We start from the raw sequence: 24,756 nt of genomic DNA, 5'->3' as shown, positions 1-24,756 counted from the left end.
TGAGCAGTGGCACCATCCTCTGGATACCTCTTGGAGATATTTTTATATTTATATAGGATTGAGGGAATCCTCTCTCAGCCCTTTCTTCTCTGGACTAACCAGGCTCAGCTCCCACAGTCTCCTCAACACAGAGATGCTCCAGACTCATCATCTTTGTGGCCTCTGCTGGTTTCTCTCCAGTAGAGAACAGACTTCACCAGCTAAAGCTACCTCCCACCGAAGGCCTGAGGCAAGGCGCACTTTTAGGTCCAGCCGTGCTGCAGGAGTAGCCAGACCCTCCTTTATCGCATTACTTAAAGCGATTTAAATAAATACCTCTTTCTTTAAAAGCAGCGCAGCCCCCGGCGGGTCTAGGGCTCGTTCCATTCCTCCGCGCCGCCAGGGGGCGCGCTGCCGTCCCCTCAGCGCTCCTCAGCGCGCCTGCGCGGTGGTTCAAGCGGGATGGCGGCCGGGGCGGCTCGCGGCTGAGGGCAGCGACCCCTGCCCGCGCCCTCACCGCCCGCCGCTGCCTCGCACCATGTCCTCGGAGGGCAGCGGCGCGGCGGCGGCGCCCGGACAAACGCTGAAAGCTAAGCGGAAAGGTAGCGTGGGGTGAGGGCGGGGCCGTGCTGGCTGAGGCGGGAGCCCGGCCCGGCTGAGGGGGGAGCCGACCTGAGGCGGGAAGCCTCGCGGTGGGCCCGGCTGAGCTCTCTTTGCTCTCTTTCAGGAGGCAGGGTCGTGCCGTCTCGCTACCTGCAGTTCAATAAGAAACACAGCAAGAAGGTGTCGAGCTCAGGCGTCGCTCAGCGAAAGGCAGAAAAGGTGTGAGGGGCGGCTTGGACGTGTGGTAGCGAGACAAAAAAAAAAATACAAAAAAAACCCCAAAAACCAGGGGAAAACCATCTCTGCTGGGGTTATGAGGGAGTGATGGTGTGTTGCCAGGTGCGAGCTTGGAACTGTACTCGGGTGACTTGCAAAGCAGCGAGGTGCCCTGGGATTTAGTTGTGTATTGTCAGCATTTAAGCTGAAGGTAGGATATTGCTGGTTGTGCTCTGTCTTAGCTGTTTTCTTTATTTTCAGGATATTTCATCAAGTTCCTCTTCATCAAGTGGTTCTCTGCCATGTTCTAGTACTAAAGCAAGATCAGTTGTCTCTCAGAAACATGAAATTTCTGCTAGTAAGTTTTCCCAGTGTTTAAAAGCTATTCTTCTGTATTTCCAGCCAGTGAAACTCTTAACAACTCTAAGATATTGATATTTTGTATTACTTGCATCACTGGCAGTTATTATTTGTATGCAAAGGAAATTAAGAAACTTGATGTGGGATTAAGATAAATTAGGTCCTGGCTGTGGAATTGAGTGAGTCTTTCCTGCCTTCTGCACAAGGTTTTGAACAGTTCTTTTCCTATACCCTCACCATTACTCTGCTTTTTTTGTTTCATCTTTCTGTTAAACCAAATGTGAGTGACTGAAAATCTCTATTTAAAACCATCCTTTTTTTTTTTTTTTTTTGTTAGTAGCAATGGTTCCTGTCTGGTATTACTGATAGTCCTTGGTTGTCTCCACAGATATCCAGTTATTGAGACAAATTATTCCCTTGTTTTCAGTGAATTGGGACCTCAGAGGGGTCAACAGAGAGTGGGCTTTTTCCATTCTGGCCACAATTCCATTTGGTAACTTTCTTTGGAGGTTCAAGAAAAATAAGTTTTTAAGGCAGTTCATTAGAAAACAGGTGCTCATTAGACATTGCTGGGAAGAGAGAGTGTTTCTGATCAGCTCAGGAGGGGCTTGTCCAGGTGCAGTTCATCAAGGCTGAGGCCTAAAGAGCATTTCTCAGGTCATAGTAGAGTGTGGGGGGGGATGTAACCAGATCAGCTTCCCTGGGCCTCTACACCTGGAACTGTGAATTTGTGCTGAACCTAATGCTTCTAGTTCCAATTCTTCTAGTCTGCTAACAGCTTCTTTCTACAGGTGTTGACCTCAGCTCGCTGAATCAGGGTGGTTTTGAGAAGGGTGACTTGCAGTCTACTCTATTAGATGAAGGGAAAATGAAGCTACCAGACCTTGATATTTCTGATATTAATGGTAAATTTCCATTCATACACAATTTCTGAGGTTTTTTTTGTTCTTTTTTTTTAATGTATGTGCTGAAACTTGGGGATAAGAAATTGTTGTATTCTTGCATATTCACAAAAGGATTTTAAGCAGAGGTACTAAGACCTTTGGAGTTTAAATTAACCTCTTGATTTCTAATATCTTTTGGGTGCTCTGTTTTTGTTTAAAGTAAAAAAATTAAAGTACTCTGTAGTCTTTGTTCCTATAACAGGTGGGTGTCAGCCCTTCTGAAAAGTGGATCACATTTGTTTGTCACTTAAAGCTAAATGCTCACATGATCCATATCTGCTCATGAGCATATCAGAGCCAGAAACACAGCACAGATCTTTCTCACTGGTACACATAATAATTTTGAAATTATCTCTGCCTTTAAAGAACCTGGTGGTCTATTGACTCACCCTATAGACCTCCACAGAAGAGCACACTAACTTTGTTGTTGTGATACAGATAGAAGTGACCCCAAGAAGAGTTCTTATTCAGAATCTACTTCAGAAGAAGATTCAGAGACGAAGCAAATAAATGGAAATACTGATAATGTGAGTCTTACCACTTACATTGGTAAGGATATTTATTTTGAAATGAAGATTTTTTCTGTTTATCTTTAATCTGAATTACAACTTGAGGTCCTGGGAGGATGTAAAGCCTCCTTGCAGAAGTCAGTTGTACTGCTGGCAGTGTTTGGTGTGTTGATCAGATACCTGGACGCTGATCAGAGCTTTCCTTCCATTACTTGTAAAGAATCTGTTCCAATTGTTGCATCTCCTTAGGTGGATTCTTCTTGCATTCCTGCCCATACTCTTTAATTATATCACATTATCTTTAAGTATTTCCTGGCATTTTTATTCTGAGAACAAACTGATTCAATATAATATGAAGTGCCTTATTTGGGGATCTCATTCAGTGTAGCACTGGAACTACAAATTCTCTACCAGAAATATGAAAATCTGCTGAAAATATTATAAAAGGTTGTGGAACAAAGAGATGTATTTAATTAATGTTAGTGTTTAAAAAACAAACTTCTCTCATTGAGCTGCCTGTTGGTGCAGTGATGGTTCCAGGCATGAATTGGACTATTGTTAATTAATTTGACTACTGAAAAAACAATTGTTTAAATACCAAACTTGATGTAAAATATTCCTTTCTCTTCTGAAGGAAACTGATTCTTGTGATCTGATAGAAGAGCTGGAATCTGAGACACTACTTTTAACTTTCCTAAGACTAAAGGTGAGTTGGTCAAGTATTTGGTGTATCAGATAGAACTTCATAGTGTTTAATTTCTTAAATGCTTCCTGACCTATAAAAGTTACATTTTTGTGATTGTATATCATTTGTAAAACCCTAAGACATGCTATGACAGCTCTTACAGTGGATTCAATGCCAGTTCATTAAGCTAGTGCTGGTTCTTAGGAATTAGGGGATGCAGAAGTTTTGGGAAAACTGTGAGTCTGTCTGGAGCTGAAGGTTGTGGCAGTGACTTTATTCCTTTAGTGCTCTGTGTGTGAATTTTCCTTTACAAAAAGAAGCAGAGTCTTGAGAGGGTCTTTAACTCTGATTTTCTGTGCTTACTGTGTCAGTCTCCTCTTCATTAATTGAAACTCTTGGGTCTGGTCTGAGACTTGCATTTCTTTATTCAGAATATGTTAGTTGCTCAGATGTAGCATTGCTTTAATTGTGAATATTTTTGGGATGTAATAGACAGAAAAAAAGGTTGCCAAGATGGAGGAAAAAGCAGAAGAAAACTTGCTAATGTTGTGTGAAGAAAAGCGGAAAGAACAGGAGAGGCTCTGGGAACTGAAACGTGAAATTCTGCTCGAGGAGAGAGAGCAGAAGCTCAATGAAACATTAGAGAAACAGGTAAGATTTAATTAATGTTTCTCTGATATTTACACAAACTCATTTATGAAGTAGTCCTTTATCCAGGGGAGATTTCTCTGTTTCTGTGGCCTGCAGGGGCACAGTTTTATGTATCTCAAAGAAAACAAATCCATCCTTCCTGTTGAGGCCTGCAGCACCTGAGCAGGTGCCTTTGTCACTGTTGAGTTGCCCCGGTGGACAGGCAGGAAGGAGAAGCTGGAGCTCTTGGGCAAGGACAGAGATTGCAGTGGCTGCCAGGGCAGGGTCTGGATGATGCCAGGAGGTGAAAGTACCCAAAACCACAGAACATCCCACACTTGGGCAGCTCCAGTTATGGTTAGAGCTGAGATGCCAGCCCTTAGAGAGAAGTGAACATCTTCTGTTGTTTATTTGCTTTGTTTGTGTGTGTTAGCCACAAGTAGTTCTGGCCTAATTTTAAGAAGACAGGCTTGTAGTGAATAATTAATGTTTGAATAATGAATTCTCAAAATTGAATCTCTTTGCTTTTAAACAAATATGCATTGCAAAAATTAAACAAGGCTTTTGGAGAACACGCTTGTTAATTACAAAGGATCTGATTTCAAACCCTTTGCTGGCTGTGTTGCCAATATCTCTGAGCTACAGAAACAAGGGAATTGGCACTGAGGACCATAGTAAGAGGAAAACATAAACAGTTTGACAGGATTATTGTACCACAGACTTTGTGAATTCCTCTGTCAATAAGCATTTCAGAGTGGTATTTAATTTCATCATAATGTGTTTTTTTTTGTAGTGAGCCAGGTGTGTAATTACAGAAGATGTGCTTTTGGAGAAGTGTTATTCAGTGTGTCTCTTTCAGATAGAGGTGCTGTCTCCCCTCATTGCTGTCTGTGAAAATTTTAAAGAGCAGTACAAAAGCTTTGCAGCTTCCCTGGATGCTACAAGACACGAATTGCCCATAAAGAACATTCACATAGAAGGAGATAAGCAAACCTACCTTGGTATGAAAATTTGATTTATCAAATTAGCTTTAATTTATAGTAAGTTTATGCTAAAAAAGCTTCTCATGTTGGTACTGCTGCATCTGCCACTGGAGGAATTTTGTGTGCTCTTGGCTGCAGCAATTATCACATGTTGTGCTGTGTGTAATTCTTACCTCTGTTTAACCACTTAACTACACAGTTTTTTTATCTTGCAGCAGAGACGAAATTAACTTTTTAAGTTAGCTCAGACTTTATGTACCTTCTTTAGTAGGTTTCTAAGTATTTTAACTGTATTCATGGCATTCCTCCCCCTTTGTTTTTCCTGCTGTGTAAACAAGTTTTAAGAATGCTCTGATCTTTCTTGTTTCTGTGTTTGAGGGACAGGGTCACCTGGGCAGACTTGCACATGTTTCTTGCAGAACTGGAGCTTAAATATCATTGTGTGCTGTCTTGAATCAGAGAATATTTAATAAATCAGTACATGCATTTTGTATTGAAGTCTGGACAAAAGATTGCCTTTTTGAACTGCTGGTCTGCAAGAAAACAAGATTCTTAAATAATTTACACTAATCTTGCACTTTAAGACAAATGCAAAACATTTATTGAAGAACTTAGAATTCTTGTGAGAAGACTAGAAAGGAATAGGTGCATTATTTTATTTCTGCATTTTGAATATTGAAGGAAATGACTGAATAAATTTCATGGAGGGGGTGCATGCCAACAGCAATACATGAAACTGGCCAGGGAATTCTGGGTGTCTAAAACTTGTTTTTTCCTCATACATTTCTCTTAAAAATCTTTGACATGTTCCAAAAGAGAGCTTGATGAGCAATTTTAATAGCCTGCTGCTGGTCTCAACAGTGAAAAATAATTTGGCTTTCAAAGTTTCACAGTGTTTTTGTGAAAGCTGAGCAATATTTTTTTTGTAATCTAGTTCACCTATCTCTGGGTTACTCCAGGTGTTGATATCTTGTATTAACTGGTGGCACTCTCATTTTTAATAATACCTTTAACTTCTTATCTTCCAGATGAACTGGGAAAGCAATTAATGATCACACAGGAGCTTCTGACAGAAGTTATGCCAAACCACTCAGAGGACAGTGCAAAAGCACTTGGTGCACTGAAAGAGCTTCAAGAAGTGTCTCAGCAACTGAGTAAAGAGCTTCAAAGGTATCACAATAATTAGATGGAAAGGCTTGTTGACTAAATATTTGGAGGAAAATCTATAGCCCTTGCCAGAATATATCCAGATCTCAGGCTGGAGGAGGGTTAACTGAGGGTTTGGTAGCACTAAGTGTAATTCTCTTTGTAGCACTCATCTGTATTTCTGTCCCTGGCCTGCCTGCAGTCACAGTAGGATGTGTGGGGTTGGGTTTGTACTCCAGGTGAACCACCTCAGTGTGCCATTCTCTGACACTTCAGCTGAGAGTTTCACTGAGCAAGAACAGACTTGGTAAGTTTAGGTATGTAGGAGTGGAGAATCCCAGGAGACAGAAGAGTGAGCTGCAAAGTGTCTTAAATAACAACCCTGCAAACGGGTCATCCTTGAGAAGGCACAAGGAGCACAGAGGAGGGTTTTCTCCTCTCGGAGGATGAAGAAGAGGTAAAGCATGACTAATGTCCTTCCTTTCCTTCATTGCCCCAGAAGAGATCAGAGTTAAAATCTGTGAAGATTAGTAGACCATTAAGTCACTCATCTCTCCCCTCCTGCAGACTGCCCCATCTCTCCTCCTAGTTCTTGCTTTTTAGAAGAAAATTCACATTTTACATTAGTTTTCTTCTGGTGGGGCCGTAGTAGGAGAAAATGCACATGTCCAGGCATGTAGTCTTTGGGCTAAAGCAGAGTTATTGTCCTTCAGAATCACTGATTTAGCTTCATGTGTTCCAGGAGCTTCACAGATGTGCAGAACCTGTCGTTTGAAGCCAGTAAAGAAGTTTCTCTGCATAACCAATATGTGTGTGAAGAGAATCATGGAGTAGATGATGTAAAACGCTGGTATTTCAACTGAGTTTCTGTATTGTTTTACTACTGGGTAGGTACTAACTCAAAGCCAGCAGACTTCTTATCCTTTTATTTCTGGTTTGGACATACAACTTGCCCAGTTTTTCAGTGGAGCCAGCAGCAGCTGGCTGATACAGGAATTGAATAATTGTCCTGCAGGCTGTCCCACTGGGAGACATCGCTGCTCGCTTTTAATGGGGATTTCTGCAACAGGTTTTCCATCCGTTTCTACCCTGACAGTACTGAAAGGTAAATGATAAAAAGTGCTATTCCTGGCAAATCTGACCTGTGTGCTAATTACAGCCTGAGCATTGGTTGCTCACTGAACAACTTCTGCAGGAACTGTGATTTGTCCCTTATTTCTGGATGTGCTGGGTGGGTATAAAGCACTTGCTTGGAAGGAGCCTGGTTACTTTTAACAAATGAGAAGTTTTGTTAACTTCTCGCTTCTTTTTTTTTGCCTAATTGCATTGTAAATAAATTATTGAAAATACAAATGCTTTTGTATAGATCTGACTCCTCTTTAAGGATTTTATTATTTTTAATAATAAAGACTATTCTCCACGACTCTATCAGTAGCCTTCAAGTTTGAGTATGTTCACTGATCTCCTACAGCAGCTTTTGTTTCCATCTGGCATTACTTAGGGCTAATACTGCACAGTCCAGTGATGCACTTGTACACACCAAGCGGTGCCAGTGCTGAGCCATGAGCACCCCAAGTGCTGATGGCAAAGGATTGGGACTGGGGAAAGAAACCACAAACCTGTTCACTGAATGCATGTGCTGTGCTAGGAACATACAAGCCACATCTGGCATGTTTCTTCAACATCCTTTCCTTTTCTCTATGTGGAATGTGTTTCGCTCTGGAAGATGTGCTGTAACCTGTATTTTTTAACCTGTGGAACCTCATTCTGTGATGATTTTTCACATTTCTCACTTAAGCTGTGTCTATAAGGCTTTTTGGCCTACTCCTAGGATACTTGGAGTATTATCCTTGCACTCCTTCAGGTACTGTTAAGGCTTTCTTCCTGGCACTACTAAAGGTCTAACTAGATTCTTGTCTCCTTTTATTAAAACTCAGGAGTAAATTGAGTAACTGGATCAGTAGATGTGCTACACCCATAAAACAAATTATTCAGACCCTCCTTGCATACAATCTCAGTGTCATTTTTTTAACAGTAGCTTTTCTGTGAACAAGTGTTACTTCAGGATATCCATCTGTTACTTGTTTTTCCTCACATGATCTGCACCTGGCAGTTCACCTGTGTGGCTGCAATCCAGCACATCAGCAGTGTGGACGAGTGCAGCTGCATCAAGCTCTGGGGCAGGAGCATGAGCTGCATCCATGAATTTGGCCACTGGATGGGGAACTTTGCCCAGCAAAGTCAGCTTGGCTGTAACTGGGCTGGTTAGTTCTGGTGGATGGAGATGTAGGTAGAAGGGCTCCAACATGATGAAACTGGTTTGGATTATTGCTGAGCTGTGTGTCCTCACACCTTTAACCTCTTTATCATCCGTTTGTCAATTCTGAGACTGAAAGTTGGGAAGGGTCGTCTTAAATAAGAGAGGGGAGGGATGAAATTGAAATCATTATTGTAGTGTCTTGATAATAATGTCTCTTCACAGGCATATCAGAATGTCTTTCCTAGGATTCATTAATGATACGCCTCACTGATGGTCTGAAAAAGTATTTTTCTTTTAAGAAATACTTTTAAATTAAACCCATCCTTTGCAGTCAAGCGACTTTCTACCCTTAAGATACTATTGGATGTGTATACCTACACCCAAACGTTACTTAAGCAACAGCCAGCAATGCAGATTTTCCCTCTGAAAAGCAGTGGAATGTTGCTGGTTCTCCCCCCGGGGAGGTGCTTGCTGTGAGCACAATTAAAGGCTGTAAATCTTGCGGGGGCAGTAGTTCAGCCCCGCTGCTGCAGGCGGCACTCGCTGCACTCGTTATCCTCCCACGAGGCAAAGGGGAGTCCTGGGGCTGAAGCCAAACTCTGCTACACAACAATTCTGTGCCCGGGGATGTGCACTCATTGTTTCAGAAGAATCGGAGGCATTAATTTCAGCATTCTGGTCATTCTTTAAACTGAACACTTGTGTAATTCTTTGTACAAATGGTACAACAAGTGTTGGCTAAAGCAGCTCGGCCTCTCCAGGAAAGGGTTTTAAACTAGATTGAGCTGAGGCTTTTTCTTCTTGATTTCCATAAATGTTCTAAGTGGTCCTGTTTTGGCTCTTTGCAGAAGTGTTTAAGGCTCCTCCACCTTGAAATAGCCACAGAATTGGCTGCTGTCATTTAACACTGTACAAACAACAACAAAGAACTGCAGAATCACTGGAGCAGGAGCTAAACAGATGTGACACCACTTATTTTGTATTTTCCACTTATTTTCTGACAGTGTCACATGCTCCAAATCGGTTGGAATCCTAAACAAATTAAGGGCTCTTTTTATTCGGGTTGTGTGTCTTTTTTTCCCCAGTGGAGTTAGTAATGTTCTTCCTACTGTAACTTCTACCAATGTAGATTTAGTTTTGTTTTGTCTGAACTTATGTAGTACCTATTACCTATTTATTCATCTTTTAGATCAGAAGTTCTTCTTGACCAGTTGTTAAAATTCCTATGTGTTAAGGTGCTTTTTTTGGGGAAAGGATATTTCTTTTCTTCCTCCAAAAACTGGAAGCAGTTGCGAATTGAGCCAGGTGGGTGAGAGCCTGGGAGGAAGGGGGATCTCAGAAATGGAAATATTTGTCCCTTGCAAAACTCTTGGTTGTTTAAGAAGAGATTGGCAAAGCTTTTAGGCTGGGTTTACCCTGCAGCTTGCCCTGCCTGGGTGCTGCTGTGTCTGGGGGAGCTGTGGTCACATTCTCCTCAGTGCCAACCCTGACCACCAGCTCGGGAGGGCTGAGTCAAGGCATTTTTTTTCTGTAATTCCTGTGCTCCCTGCAATGGGGGTTCCGGGGTCAAGGTAAGGCAGGATCCCTCCTGCCCAGGGCGCTCTGGGGTGGAGCTGCAGCTCTGGAAATCCCCGAGGTTCGCTTGTCCCCTCCCCACACCCCAAATCCTCAACTCTTTGTTCAGCAAAGGGAGCTGAGCCTCTGCTCATCAACAGCAAAGCAGCTCATGACCCCAGCAGATGTTTTTGCATTTTAGGCTAATGAGAACTTATTGGATTACTGCAGTCTTCCCTGCCTCGGAGTAAATACCACTTTGTTGGAGATCCGGAAATTCATAGTGAATATGATAAACAAACTGCTGGCTGGGCTGGGATTGCCAGGACATGAAAAGAGTTCCAGGGCGGCAGAAGATCTAACAGCTCTGAAATGCACCACTGAGCCACACCAATTAAGAGCATTTCCAGTGATTATGTGAGCATTCCTGCTCAACTCACAGAAATTATTTTAGGTTGTTTCTTCCGCTGCATTTGTGTGTGGTCTGTACAGCAAGCACGAGGTTTGCAGAGTGGGCTCAAATGCCTCTGATCAGTTTCTTTTAAAATATTTCTGTGGTAATGTTTATGCAAAATCTGAGTTTCTGCTAATTGAAGATCTTAAATTTTCTATGTCATGATTGCCCCTTGAGATATCTAATTTTTTCATTTATATAGACAATGTGTGTTTGGAGATGGCATGTATGATATAAAAACTTAATTCCTTTGTTTAATATCTCTTGCATATGGGATGTGGCTCTACTGTTCAGTCTCACTGTACACAAATTGTATTTCACCGGTACTGTAGGAGCTAAGAAGAGAATTGGGAAATTATTTCTGACTAAACATCTGAATGACAGCCCCTTCTGATAAGCATAGTGCTCTTACTTCTAAATAATTCAAAATCCTCCATTTGAATGATTACCTAGTAATATTTCATTCACTTTGTCAGGAATTAAAATGTTATTTTATTGTGAAAGATCAGACTCTCCTGTTCTGTAGGTGAATAATAACCATTTTTGACAGAATTATTTAATAATGATGTTCTCAATATCATTATCCTGTTATATGCTACTTAGATGACAGTCTTAGTTGAAAAGTGCTCTTTAATTATCCTATCCTTATAATTTCTTCTAGAGATGTTTGTATTCCTGGGGAGCAGGATCAGTCTGGTTTCTGTCACACTGTCTGGACTGATGTAGTCTCTGTTAAAACATTTTCCTCAGTGCTGGTGAGCTGCAGGAGTGTGGCAAAGCCTAGGACACTTACTTTGCAGTTATCAGTTTCTGCTTTTGCTATCTCTGTTTGGCCATCACAGAAACACAAAGGGAGAACAAAACTCAGAGTTAAAGAATAGGTGTGGCTTTTTTACCATGAATATAATGCTGTAAAAATTAACTAAGGCCTTGTTCTTGTTCTTGTCTGGCTCTTGTCTGGCCTCTGACTGAGATGAATGTTTTTCCATTGGGAAAAGGGGAGAAATGTTTCTGAAAATTGGTGACTTTTTTATTTTTCACCCACCTTCTACTGAAATCTAGTGTGTACAGGACTTAGCACAAAACTCAATGATTAATAGCCTTGAATTTAGTATAGTATCTTTTATGCACAATTCACTTGTATTAAAATCTTTAAACAAGTGAGAATTACCTTTTATACCTTTGGATCTGATCATCTGAGTGACAAGTTAGTGACACCACTCATGCTGAGGCAGTTAGCAATGGCTAATTGTGGATGGCATGGACCAACCACTTGTTTCCTGTGAGTTGTCTTACCGAGTTCAACCTGGCAATTGAAGTGAGGGGAAAAAGCAGAAGGATTCCCAGCTGTGAGTGGCAGTACTTGGAAATTATTATTTTTTGCTTGACAAATCCCTGTCTGATAATTTTCACATTGCACAGGTTTTTTAATGAGGTATTTGGGACATAGGGGAGGATTCCTTCTCCTGCAGAGTAATGATGAGAAGTGATCAGGGTGTGCATTAGATCCAGTCAGAACCAATACAGATGCATTCACACCTTGTTCCCTAAACCTCTGTCCCTCCCTCACCTTTCTGCCACCAGCATGGCCAACACCAATCCCCCACATGCTCTCAAGTGCCTGAGATTCCTAAGACTTTATGAGGAGCAGAATTACGTTTTCTGTAAACGAAATAAAAATCTGAGCTATGCACAGTGCAAGCGGGTGGGTGAATATGGCCCATAGATCTGACTGATGAATAGTTTTTATACATGAGCAGTTCTTACAGAACTTCCTTTTAACTCCTAACCATTACCAGATGTGGGTTGCAGGCGGCTGCTGGAATTCCAACACCTGTTGCATCACACTGAATGGGATTCATTTTGGCAAGCACAGAAAATTCCATTTCAGTAAGTAAATAGTTTGAAATTATATCTAATGCCTCTTTTTTTTTTTTTTCAGACCAAGTTGATTCCAGCCTTATTTACAGGATTGCACATACCTTCATAATTAGAAGATGGTTTGCAATCTTCAGAGGCTGTAATTGCCTGAGATTTCTTGTAGTCAGTACATACCAAATGGAAAATCTTCAATTTAGGAGAAATCTCTCCTTTAAAAGAATGAGCAATTCAAAAGGGCTGTATTCCACATAAGGGTGATTTCTATTTGTGCTTTTTGAGATGTAGAAATACACATTTGTGTCTTATTCTGAAGGTGATGGAGCTGCATTTTAGAACTGCACTTTGCTGTGTTCATCAGTCCATTGCTGAATCATGTTGCTTGTTCAAAGTCCTTACCCAGACCTTTTTCAAAGCGCTTTCCTGTGGCTGGCAGGATTGGGTGTTTAGTGGCATTTTGTGGGTTTTTTGGTATGTTCCCCATAGATCTCTTGACTCATTACAAGTCTGTAATGAGCCATTTATGGTTTGCTCTAGAAAGATATGGATTGAGTGTAGAGGTAAGTAATGAATTAATATTTTTGAAAGCATGATGCTGTTTCAGCCCAAACATACCTGATCTCTGCCATGCCATGGAAACAGCAGAAGTGCTCCTTTTTCATTTTGCCTCCTTTAATCTTTAAACAGAGGATCCCAACATCCCCTGAAGTGTCACCCTGAGGAGAGGCTGGATCAGTACAGCTGCTCTGCAGACAGGGAAACACTGAGGTAGGCAGGGTTGTGTTTGTAGCTGAGAATAGGAAGAAACTGGAAAACAGTTTGGAGTTACCAGATTTTTTTCTTTGCGTGTTTCAGTTTGTCTCAAAAAGAATCCCCAAACAAAACCTAAACCATTCTACTTTAATTTACTTTCTAATAAGTTCCTTCTCATAGTTCCTAGCTCATAATTTCCTTGGGAAGTGACTCCTGTCATTCCAGAGTCTCATCTTGTCTAATTTGTCAAAACGTGTTTGTTCTTTTTCTAGGTTTGTTCTGCCTCTCCAGAAAAATGAGACAGTGCTGGTTTAGGATAGATTTAAGTAGAAAAGTGTAGCCCCATCTCACAGTGTTGCCTATTATTAAAGATAATTTGAATTTATCAAAAGGCTACTGAGTTAGTGACTTTACTTTTAAGAGAAGACATCAAATGAGCACCAGAGTTTCACACAAGATAAAAATCTAAGCACTATTTGTGTATGTAAGCCAGGTGTATTGGGGAAAATATGATCCAAACCACCTACACTGAGGGTTTTAATTTATTGCTGGGGCAAGAATTCCCCTCTCAAGCCCCGGTGTGCCTGGGTTTTCTCTGGCAGGGATCAGAGGAATAATTCATTGTGATCAGATGAATAATTCCTCTGTGTAGAGGGAGATGGCATTTGTTCTGTCACCTCGGCTCCCTGCTGTCGCCTGGGGTTTGCTTTTCCCGGTTTGTGTGAGCCTCTGCTCTTGGGCTGCAGCTCTTCCTCAGTCTGGTGCAGTGAGCTCCCTCTCCTGTCCCAAGCCCCTGGAACGGCGGGACAGAGGGATGGAGAGGGACAGATTAGGACCTAGGGAGCGAGGAGGACGGAGGAGCATCAGTGCTGGCACCGGGTTTTGGGTTGCGAGCAGCGCTCCGTGGTCCCTGAGCGCACAGAGCTCAGTTACCGGGACTGGACGTGCCGGGGTTGCCGTGCAGTCCTGTTGTACGGACCTCGGCTTTCGCAGCTCTCCCATCGGTGGGGCGAGGAGCTCCAGCAGCGCTCCCGGGGCTGCTGGGGAAGGCGAGCAGAGCCGGGCGGCGGCGCGGAGCGGCCGGGCTGAGCGCACCTGGGCCGGGCGGGGCGCGGCCCCTTCCCCTCGCCCCCTCCCCGGTGCGCGCTGTCAGGAGCGGGCGGGGAGCCGCAGACAAAGAGCCGGGGCCGGAGCCGAGCGGGCACCGGGGCCAGGAGGGGGCGGCCCGGGGGCGGGGACGCGGCGGGGGCGGCGGCCAGAGGCACCGGGGAGCCGAGCCCGGGCGCGGGGCGGCGGAGCCTCGGGCTGCGCTCGCCGGGAACAAAAGGCTCCTGCTGCCCGCGCCGAGCGCCGTGGCCCGGGCTCCCCGGCACCATGGCCGGCTGCGAGCCCCGCCGCGCCCGGGCGCTGCTGCTGCTGCTGCTGCTCGCCCTCTGCAGCCGCAGCGCTGCCCAGCCCCGCCAGCGCCAGTAAGTACCGGGGACCCCGGCAGCATCCCCGGGCAGGGCGGCGGGGGGAGAAGCGGCTCTGCTCGGCCGCGGAACAAAGCCCGCGGAGCGCCCGGAGGGGTCCGCGGCGGTGCCGAAGTGCGGAGCGCGGGGAAAGGGGACGGGAGGAGAGAGCTCCCGTGCCATACCTGCCGCCGGCTGCCCCGGAGAGCCGGGCTTTTATCTGCCACCAGTTACTTAAGGAATCCGCCCGCTGCGGTGCTGGCGGGGGTTGAAGGTAGCGCTGGGCGCTCCTGAGCAGCGTGTGAAGATATTTTTTTTTTTTTCTGTGGGAAAGATCAGCCTGGGAGAAAGTGCGGGGAAAGTTCTCTGACTATTAGAAACCGAATCCTCAGCTCTTTTCTAGCATGTTTAGGTTAATTTTGATTAAGGTTTGCTTAGTTCTTTATCCCTGGCTTATTATAGCCCGTCAGCATCGTGAATAGCTCCATTAACTGAGTGCTATGGAGAACTTATTCTCACTTGCCTACTAGAAAATACTTCACGTCCTGCCAAGTTTTGATGTAACCTGACAGAACTGTTACTTGAATGTGCTTAAAGGATCTGTCCAGTCCCTGTCAAGTTAACTCTTCGATTGCCAAGTTCAATATTTAATTTTCAAATGCCACTTATTAAGTGATTTAAATAGTTGTATCAAGGGACTGATACTTCAGAAAGAGTTTCAGCAATTCGGAACAATGTGAGTACATGTGCTTCACATATGGTACTGCAGTGCTGGGCTTATGACAGTTTAAATCTGATCATTTCATCCTGAATGCAGCTGGTACTCTTTCTCCCTCTGCAGCTAAATCAGCTATCTCTCTTACCAAGGATTTGCAGGCTCACTAGCAACTTTTTATTGTTATTTATTACCATTCTGATGAATTTTCAAACCTGGCAGCCATAAGGTTTTGAATCTGCAAGTACCCCGTGCAATTTAACTCAAATGCCACAGAGTTCTGAACTTCCTTTGGGGGTAATGGGATCTCCATGGCAATGAGGCCTGCTGAGAGAGGAACATGGGCTTGGAATTTGATAAAAGATTACTTGGGGGCTGTAAAACACCATCATCCTCATCCCAAAGTGATAATTAATCATGAGCTAAAGCAACCTGACTCATGGGACTGTAGAACGGCACGGGCTGAGAAATTTGGCTTGAAATGGCATCTGAGGAATTGCCTCGTGTTTAAAAAAAATCCTTTTGGGTAGGGGAAAAAAAACCCAGAAAGGTGTGTCATGAAGAGAATATAGATGTGTTGCTTCCAGCCCAGTGCATCAAAGAGCTCAGAGCCTGCAATGCTTTTAGCTGACAAGTTCATGGCACGGTGCCACGCAGAGAGGAGTGGTGCAGATTCCATTCAGAAACTCTCACATTGCAGCATCTATGGGAGGTCGTTTGGGGTGGTTTTAAAGCTCTCTGTGTGCCTCCTAAAATAATGCCTTTTGTAAACTTGCAGGGTCTAATTGTTTGAACAAGGATGTGGTAGTAGAGCTGGGGATTCCAGCCCAGTTTTGTAGCTGCAGTTTCTGGGCTGCTCCCGTATAAACTGCAAGGTCAGGTGTGTTACATGCATTGAGGCTGACATTTAGAAAGCTCCAAAAATCACCTCTGAATCACCTTCTTCTGTATAAAGCTGAACTATGAAAATGGAGCCATATGATTGATTAAAAAATGTCTAAATTGTTTCAAAGAAAGCATTGGCTATAAAGCTCTATGAAAGGTTCTGGTACCTCCTTATTCCTTCATGAACTTTAACTCTTTTATGATTAGCTAACTGTACATTTAGTTTGTTACATATAATAGATAAATGAATGGGTTTTTATTCATTTATTCACTTGAACATGAATTTATTATTATAGTTGCAATAAACAGTGATATATTACTGGTTTTATTTAAATCCTAAGGATTTGCAAGCCATTTGTAGCCACTTAGGCTCTGTTTGTTCATTTATACAATTAGATACATTAGATAAAGGCTTAGATAATTATGCATGAGATTATATTTATACATTAGATACACACTTAGACTGTTGGTGACAACAAACGTGACCCTACAGGGGCAAATACATCACGGATTATTTGGTTTTTTCCTTTTGCTGCACAAGAAGTGTCTCACAAATGAAGGTAACACTCTTGTGGCTGTGACTGACCACTTCCAATTGTGCTCCTCAGGGGTTATTTGATTGCAGCACCTTCTGTTTTCCGCTCTGGGGTGGAGGAAGCCATAAGTGTGACCATCTTCAACTCTGTCAAGGAGACCACAGTGCAAATCCAGCTGGTGGTCAAAGGAGAGACGGTGTCACGGAGCCACGGCACAGTCCTGGGTGAGCTCCTGCAGTTCTGAGCTTGACAACTGCTTTATGAGCTGAGGTGCTGTGAGAGCACCTTGGTATCTCCTAAAGAATTGCTTTAGGTGATAATGGAATCAAACTAATTGATTTGCTGCTGCTGCACCTTCTCAGTTAATTGTGTTAATGTGGTTTTGATCTCAAACACTTTGATAACTTTGGAACACCAAGACATACAGATACCCAAAATAACTGGTATTCTAGAGTTTATAGTGATTATATGTCTTTTTGATGCCTGAATATACATCACTGGGGGGCTATGTAAGGAATAAAATACGTTTATTTTAAGGAAAAATTAAAAATCTACATTACCAATTTCTTCTTTCCAAAATGAGTGCTGGGAACACAATCCCCATCTTCAGGACTGGGTGTTGCTGAGAGAGGTGATAATGTTTGTATAGTTGGCTAAATCTTTAAAATCCAAGCCAGATACCTCTGTCCTGTGAGTGAGAGCAATGTGATTAGATAATATCCAACTTAACACTGAGTGAATTTACTCTGGTGAAAGTGAAGTCCAGTAGCCCTGTGGTACCACTGTCAGTAGTGGTGGAAGCTATAGTGTAGTCAAGGCAAACAGGCTCTTTAACCCTCATGTTTTAACCCTTCTGTATGTTAAAACTGGGAGTTTTATGAAAGCCATTCCATTTCTTGGAACAGTTGTTTCTGGTTGTGCCCTCCCCTTGATGCCTTTGAAAGTGGCTGACAATTGCAAAGCAATTCAAAGGGAGTGATGCTGACACATGTGCACAGCAAATGCTCAAGAGAACTCCTAGATATGGCTGTATCCAGCAATCCAAAGAGATGCCATGAGTGTTTGTTTTGAGAATTATTTAAGTCCCAAAAGAAGCCGGGTCCTTTTTAGAGCAAAACACTTCAGTAGGCACAGGCTGGAACCTCAGCCCTGGGGGTGCTCTCCAGTCACAGAGCACTTTGCAGTTTACATTGGGCAGAAGGTGTCAACAAATGTGGACCAGGTTTATTTTGGAGAACTCTACTGGGTCTGACTTCTCACCCTGCAGACTTTCTTTCCTGCACTTTCTTTCCAGACTTCTTTCCTGCGGTGCAGGAAAATGACTTCAGGTAAAATCACAACAAAGGGACACTGCAGGGAGCAGCTCTGTGGTGTGGGGTCTTCCTTCACTCAACTGCAAAGATTTAAAATCTTAGTGCCTTACCTCGAGAATAACTCTTGCTCTCTTTCTCTCTCTCATATTTTAGATAAAGGAACAATTAAGCTCAAGGTGAGTGTCAATTATTTTAAGATGTTTTTGGTGAACATATACGGGACTTTCCCTCAGCCACATCAAGCATTGCTCCCTGGCACAAATAAATGTCACCTGCTGGGGCACACACTGAGGAGGACACACTGAGGTGGAGAGTGAAGACAACAAAGCTCAACCCATCACAGCTCACCTTTACTCCACTAAAGAAAACCAGTGGCTTGTGGCCACATAAATTTCTGTGTTTGGGCTATTTTGTAAGAGTGGCAGTACAGAATTCTGTGTGGGGGTTATGACTTGAAATGTTGGCAAAATGGAGCTGGACTAGAAGAACAAGCCCTTAGAAGTGTTGGGTTTCTTAACTTAGGGCTTAATTTGGGCTTGTCATCTTTGGGATGTTAAAGGGGGGTGGTGGAACAAAATATTCAGTTGTGTGCATCTGGAATGGTATCAGATTTTTTACTTTGTCATTTTTAATCTGAAGTAATTTTAAAGTACTTATTTCTGTGAGCAGCTGGTTGAACATGTACATGCATGCACTTTTTGTTTTGGGGACTTTTTTGTGTTGCTCATTGGGGTTTTTCCCTCTGTTGGCAGAGCTGTGGTTTGGTTTCCCCACATAAGATATTTTCTTTACTGGGGGCTGCATATGTAGCTCGTGGATGAACCATCACTCTGCTTGAGTGATAAAGGACAGAAGAGAATTTCCTGCCATGTTTTCATCATGAATTTACCTCCTTTGAAATGTATATATTGTAGAAAACCTAGTATGTCCTTAATTCTCTTTGCACTACTAACACAGATTTACACCAAAACACAACAGGTGCCTCTTCTTGCTCACTTCAGTATCAATTACATTCCCCAAAAGCTCAAAGGCTTTTTTGTGTGTTCCTCACCTTGTGTTTTTTAGGTGCCTTCAGGGCTTCGTGGACAAGCACACCTGAAGGTCTGGGGCAACAGGCACCTGGCAGAGGAAGGGTACATTTTCCACAACTACACCACAGTCACCATCGACAGCAAGGGCTCCTCAGTGTTCATCCAGACTGACAAACCTCTCTACAAACCCAAGCAGAAAGGTAAAATCATCTTGGACAATTTGCCAGGTGCTAGGGCTGCTTTCAAGGGGAGTTTTAGGATGAGCTCTTCTCTTCAGTCTCAGCTCTGGTGACTGATAAATTCCCTATTTTCCTTTTTTTTAGTGTTGATAAACCTCTATATGGTGACTTCTGACCTGAGGCCAGTCAACGACAGGGTAAAGAAAGCTGTTTTCTTTCACACTGTGCAATGGGATGGAATACTTAGTAGCCTGCATTTTATTCAAATGTACACTTATGCAGAAACAGAACTGGATTTTTAACCTGTTTGGGCATAGCTTGTGATAGCTTGTTTTAGCTTTTTTCACTTGGTTTTATTCTTATTGGAGGAGAACACAAACTTTTGGACTGCTGGCAAATAGGAGGCAGCTCTGCCAGATCAGAGACAAGAATTTTTCAGAAAATTGCACCTTATTTAGCTAGTGCACAGATATGTAAATTATCACTTTTCCAGATAGATGTCTGAATTAAATGTGTGCTTCTTAGGCTCCTCTTAGCAAAGAAGAGATGTTCAAACTCTGTCACTTTGGGTTTCACACCTTGCTTATGTTGACTCAGCACTTCATCACAAAAAGCAGAAAAATTTTTTCATGAAGCCTTTTATTTTTCTTTTTTCTTTCAGATTGAAGCTTATGTGGTGGTGAGTATCTGTGTGCCCACCTAGCACCTGTCCTGTAGAGGTACAAGGTTTGTGTAGCCATTAAAGGAAAAAATCTGTGCTTTTCCTGTCCATTATGGCCATTTCCACCCCTAACCAATGCAATTATCTATCTCTTTGTCTATATCTGATCTCTGTGCCTTGGGTTTTTGGGTTTTTTTTGGGGGAGGGGGGGGGTTTGGTTGTTTTTTTTTTTTTTTTTGCTGCTATCACCAGCAAATATCCTTGTTTTCTACTTCAGTTTCAGAAATTCTTTCAGCCTGAGAAGAATTGGCTTGGTTCACTGGGATTTGTAACTGTGACAGCCCCATTCCCTTTCCCTTCTTTTCAATGCCCACCCACTCCTATCCTTCATGTGCTGGGCTGGCAGAGCAGGGCTACCCTCATCTCTGCACCCAGAGATAGTGGAAAGCAGAAATTCATGGGAAGGAAAGGGTTCTCCTGTCTTCTTTCTTATGAGGAGAAAGAGAGGTTCCTTCTATGTTTAGGTTTTGGTTTTTTGTTTGATTTCTTTTTTTTTTTTGGTTGGTTGGTTGTGGTGGTTTTTTGGATTTTGGATTTTTTTGTTGTTTTTTATGTGTTTACCTATCAGAAAGCAGGAGGAGTCACTCCTGTTGAAGATTTAATGCTGACAAAACCAGCAGGATTCATTTCATTTGGGTTTGTCATCTAAAATCTGTCTTTCTGCTTGTACAGCTCCCTTTAGGAATGAGGTCAGTTCATCCCATCCAGGACTGGCGTCTAAGACAGGGCACAGATCTGCTGCTTGACAGCATTTACTTGTGTGCATTGCTTACAGGAGCAGAGCTCCTAAATAACTCCAGAAAGCAAATACCCCTGGTGTAAGGTATTTTTGAGACATTTTTGACAGGCATTGGTTACATTTGAGCTGTCAGTGAGGTGTGTGTATTACAAAAGGAAGTTCTTTGTTGCAAACTGAGTTAAATGTATGAGTGATATTCATTTTCTCATCCCTAAACCCCCCCTGCAGGATCCTCGGGGGTCTCGGATGATAGAATGGAATAACTTGAAGCCATTTTGTTGTGGTACGTTCCAGATTATTTCTTTTTTCCTCTGTGTACTGTGATTTGCCTTTGCTTCTGCTTCCACTGAGTGGTGCTCAGTAAGGCTTGGCAAGGGCTGGAGAGTGACAGAGCTCACAGAGTGCTGTTTCCCTTTTCAGGCATTGTCAATATGACTTTTCCCCTGTCTGATCAGCCAGTGTTTGGGGAATGGCTCATCTTTGCTGAGATGCAGGGCCACACTTACAACAAATCCTTTGAGGTGCAGAAATACGGTGAGTTGACCCTAACCCAGGTGCATTTGGAAGAGCAGAGCACTGTGAAATGCCTTCACTTGTGATGAAATGCCTGAAATACTGCATTTAAAATGCCACGAAGAAAAATTCCTTAGAGCCATGTGTTTCAGGGATGCAGGCACTGCTAACTAAGATCACCTTGCCAGGTGGTTTTGGTTTGCTGCTCTTGTTGGTTGACCCTCTGCTGGGTGCTACCCTGATAAATCAGAACCAACTCCTGTCAGAGCTGTGGGGACTTTTGCTATAAGCTGGGCAATGTGATCTGCCTGAAAAAAAATTTGCTTTATATCTTTTCATTGTAGTGTTGCCAAAGTTTGAGCTGCTGATTGATCCCCCTCGCTACATCCGCGACCTTTCGCTGTGTGAAAAAGGAACTGTCCATGCCAGGTAGGAACAGGTCCCAAACCAGGCTTCATTGCTGTGGGTTGTAGTGCAGTCACTGCAGCTTGGGTCCCACCTGCTGCAGACTTTTCAGATGATTTCTAATCATCATCAGAAGCTTTCTGATGTAAGAGCCTTCAAAAACATGGTAAAAATAACAATCTAGAAAACTTCCTGTGGTAACGTTTTCTAGATGTGCAGGTAACGTGGTAATTAATTGTCTTGATATAATCAGAAGAACAGAAACCAGCTGGAAGTTGTTGATCATCTTCTTTGCATTCCAGATACACATTTGGAAAACCAGTGACAGGGAAATTAATTGTCAATATGACTATAAATGGTGTTGGGTACTACAGACATGAAGTGGGACACCCTGTCCTCAAGACCATGCAGGTGAGGGAGACCATGGACTCACATGTGATAAAATGCCTGATCTGTCTTTAAAATTTATCCCACAGTTCTGTTTTGTTGCTGATGGGAGATCAGAAAATGAAGGAGTAAATCTTATACAGGGGCCACTGCTTATTTTTACATGGTGTGTTTATGATTTTAGATATTAGGAAGAGGCTCTTTTCCTAGAGAGTGCTGGCACTGCCCAGGCTCCCCAGGGAATGGTCCCGGCCCCGAGGCTGCCAGAGCTGCAGGAGCGTTTGGACAGCGCTCTCAGGGCTGCTCAGGGTGGGGCTATTGGGGTGTCTGTGCAGGGACAGGGCTGGACTGATGATCCTTGTGGGTCCCTTCCAGCTCAGGATATTTTGGGATTTGGTGGGATGAGAATTTGTTGGCATAGTTTTGATCTTAAGAGCATGTGTGGCAGAGAGGAGCAGGAGCCTGAGGTGACAGAATTAATCCAGAGTGTGGCTAAGGGAGGAAAATGAACCTTTTCCCTTCCCTTTTTCCCCCTTCCTCCCTTCCTCCCTTCCCCCCTTCCTCCCTTCCTTTTCCCTCCCAATTAATTCCCCCCAAACCCTGCTGTAAGCCCCCACCAGCTGCCTGTGCTTTAGGTTTGTTTTCTGTGCCCTGTGAGGGTGTGCAAAGCCCCTTCCCTTTGTGTGCCCACCCCAGATGGATGGCTCGGCCGTGTTCGAGGTGTGTGTCAGGGACATGATGCCAGCAGATGTCCCCGAGCACTTCCGAGGCACAGTCAACATCTGGGCCACGGTGATCAGCTCTGATGGCAGCAAGCAGGTGACCTTTGATGACTCCACACCCGTCCAGAAGCAGCTGATTGATATCAAGTACTCCAAGGACACCAGGAAACAGTTCAAACCTGGCCTGCCTTACAAAGGCAAGGTGAGGTGAAAAGTAGAGCCATGGATATGTGGCTGATTTAATTTGCACTGACTTGACCCCAGTGATTTTCCCCCACCTGGAACTGCTGATAATTTAAAGCAAATTGTTCTATAAATGCCCCACTGTGCAGGTGGAGGTCACTTACCCCGATGGAAGTCCAGCTGACAGAGTCACCATCCGAATTAAAGCTGAGCTCACGCCAAAGGACAATGTTTATACAAGTGAACTGGTCTCAAGGAATGGCCTGGTGGAGTTTGAAATCCCCTCCATCCCCACAGCTGCCCAATATGTCTGGCTGGAGGTGGGTAAAAGCTCCTTATAGGATTAGCAGGCTTTAATGTAACTAATCTTGTCAAACCTGCACTTTATACATCAGTGCTGCAAACAGGAATTCAGTGCCTTTTAGCTCCAGCTCCTGGGTTTCAACACAGCAAACACTGGCTTGTTTCTTGCTGCCAGAACTGATGTTGATAACCACCATGAAAAGATGCTCCTCCAAATACACCTTAACATGGCAGTAGGGTCCAATATTTGGGGAGTAAAGATGTCAAGAGATGAAAGGTGAAAGGTATAAAATGGGAGAGGAGAGTAGAGATTAAGAAAGAACCAAATGCATTACATTGATGCAACTTTTTTTTTTTCCATTTTTTAAGACCAAAGTGACAGCAATTGATGGGAAACCCTCTGGGGATCAATATCTGCCCAACTACTTGTCCATCAGCAGCTGGTACTCACCCAGCAAGTGTCACATCCAGCTCCAGGCACCAGATAAACCTTTCCAGGTATGTTGGCTTCACCTTCCACCATGGAAATGAAATGAAATCCAAGCATTGCTTGGTTTAAAGTGCTTTGTTCTAATTAAATATTTCCGGACATTCCTGATTCTGGGAACCTGAACAGTTTCCACCACAAAGGATGAAGCGGCTGCACTTCAACAAATAATTGTTGAACGTGGGCTACACAAGGTGCTAAGCACAGCTCCCTTGGTGCTCTGTGCAGCACCTCAACTCCAACCCTTTCTGTTCAGAGAGGAGGTGGGTGTAGGCATGGAAAACTTCAGTTTTCCACATCTCAATGTGTGTTCTGTGCCTCCAGCAGTGCCCACTGCTTGCTGAAAATGATTGGAAGTGATGTTAGTGGGAGTGGCTGAATTACTAAAGACCAAAATTAAGGCTGTGTAGTCTCACTGGAACTTCCAGTTTAAATATCATCTGCATCTGTTCAATCTTCCAGTTATTGAGCTCTGAACATGACTGCCTTGTCTTATTTGGTAGGTCTTATAGGAGCCTCTCTAAAAATGTAGTTCAGCTCTATAAAAGTTGTTGTGATTTCTCTTATAGAGAAAAGATCTGATTTAACCATGATTCCTGTTGCATAATTTTTTTCTGAGAATTGTTCAGGGTTTCTTCTTACCCAAGAAAATATTGTGAAGGTCTGCATATTGTTCAGTGGAAAAAAAAGTGGGTTTTGGCCATAAACACACTAAGATTTGTTATCAGCAGGTTCGTCAGGTTGGTTTGAGACTCTTTGTAGCCAAATAAGAGCATTTTTAAAATCATTGCATTTCATGGAAGTTTAATGGCTAATTAATCTTTTACAAGTTTCCTGAGGTATGGAAAGGGGATTATACACTGCTAATCTGAACACATTGTTCTTATTATAACCTGATTAGAATTAATTCTTCTGTGGGAAAGCTTGGAGCTGGATGACCAGCTGATCTGGGAACTGTTTCTGTGCACTGCCAGCTCTTACTGGGTGTTCCAATTAGCTACATTCATTTTTTAATGAATTGCTTCATCATTTGCTCTGGGGAATTCTTAATACTTCAAATATTTGATGTCACGAGGCACCTCTTGGACTCTGTGGCATTCTCAGTGTGTTTAACCATCCTTGTGCTCCAGTTCTGCCCTTTTGCTTGGTGCCATGTGTGCATTCTGCAGGGAGAGCACTTGGAGCTGAAAAAAGAGATGTTTCAGACATGACCAGTGCTAATCCCATGGCTG

General features: G+C 43.2%; 2 protein-coding genes across 9 annotated transcripts in view; both read left to right on the top strand.

The window, feature by feature from the left end:
• The first annotated feature begins 416 nt into the window (after window positions 1-416).
• HAUS8 (HAUS augmin like complex subunit 8) lies at window positions 417-10,599 on the top strand. Of its 3 annotated transcripts, none has more exons than XM_085562512.1 (11): window positions 417-581; window positions 707-801; window positions 1,060-1,156; window positions 1,950-2,063; window positions 2,541-2,629; window positions 3,246-3,317; window positions 3,789-3,947; window positions 4,786-4,927; window positions 5,938-6,079; window positions 6,798-6,942; window positions 10,072-10,599. In XM_085562512.1, the coding sequence occupies exons 1-10, from the start codon at window positions 518-520 to the stop codon at window positions 6,916-6,918; spliced, it is 1,095 nt and encodes a 364-aa protein (XP_085418638.1). In that variant the 5' UTR covers window positions 417-517; the 3' UTR covers window positions 6,919-6,942; window positions 10,072-10,599. The 3 variants fall into 3 exon arrangements, with proteins under 3 accessions (XP_085418638.1, XP_085418636.1, XP_021402694.2); XM_085562510.1 differs by lacking the exon at window positions 10,072-10,599 and adding an exon at window positions 7,071-7,483; XM_021547019.4 differs by lacking the exon at window positions 10,072-10,599 and having other exon boundaries at window positions 6,798-7,483.
• A 3,617-nt stretch (window positions 10,600-14,216) lies between these two features.
• CPAMD8 (C3 and PZP like alpha-2-macroglobulin domain containing 8) overlaps window positions 14,217-24,756 on the top strand; it is a 55,541-nt gene continuing 45,001 nt past the window's right edge. For all 6 annotated transcript variants that reach the window (XM_085562503.1, XM_085562502.1, XM_085562499.1 and 3 more), the window contains exons 1-13: window positions 14,217-14,423; window positions 16,614-16,765; window positions 18,008-18,030; window positions 18,920-19,085; window positions 19,209-19,261; window positions 19,726-19,743; window positions 20,753-20,807; window positions 20,945-21,058; window positions 21,382-21,466; window positions 21,745-21,853; window positions 22,526-22,753; window positions 22,884-23,054; window positions 23,407-23,535. In XM_085562503.1, coding sequence (XP_085418629.1) covers window positions 14,329-14,423; window positions 16,614-16,765; window positions 18,008-18,030; window positions 18,920-19,085; window positions 19,209-19,261; window positions 19,726-19,743; window positions 20,753-20,807; window positions 20,945-21,058; window positions 21,382-21,466; window positions 21,745-21,853; window positions 22,526-22,753; window positions 22,884-23,054; window positions 23,407-23,535 — 1,398 coding nt within the window. In that variant the 5' untranslated portion in view covers window positions 14,217-14,328. The remainder of the gene's footprint in view (window positions 14,424-16,613; window positions 16,766-18,007; window positions 18,031-18,919; window positions 19,086-19,208; window positions 19,262-19,725; window positions 19,744-20,752; window positions 20,808-20,944; window positions 21,059-21,381; window positions 21,467-21,744; window positions 21,854-22,525; window positions 22,754-22,883; window positions 23,055-23,406; window positions 23,536-24,756) is intronic.

The sequence above is a fragment of the Lonchura striata genome, chromosome 28, assembly GCF_050655825.1.
Source record: "Lonchura striata isolate lonStrDom1 chromosome 28, ASM5065582v1, whole genome shotgun sequence".
NCBI classification, from domain to species: domain Eukaryota; kingdom Metazoa; phylum Chordata; class Aves; order Passeriformes; family Estrildidae; genus Lonchura; species Lonchura striata.
This window is presented reverse-complemented; position numbering and strand designations above follow the sequence as displayed.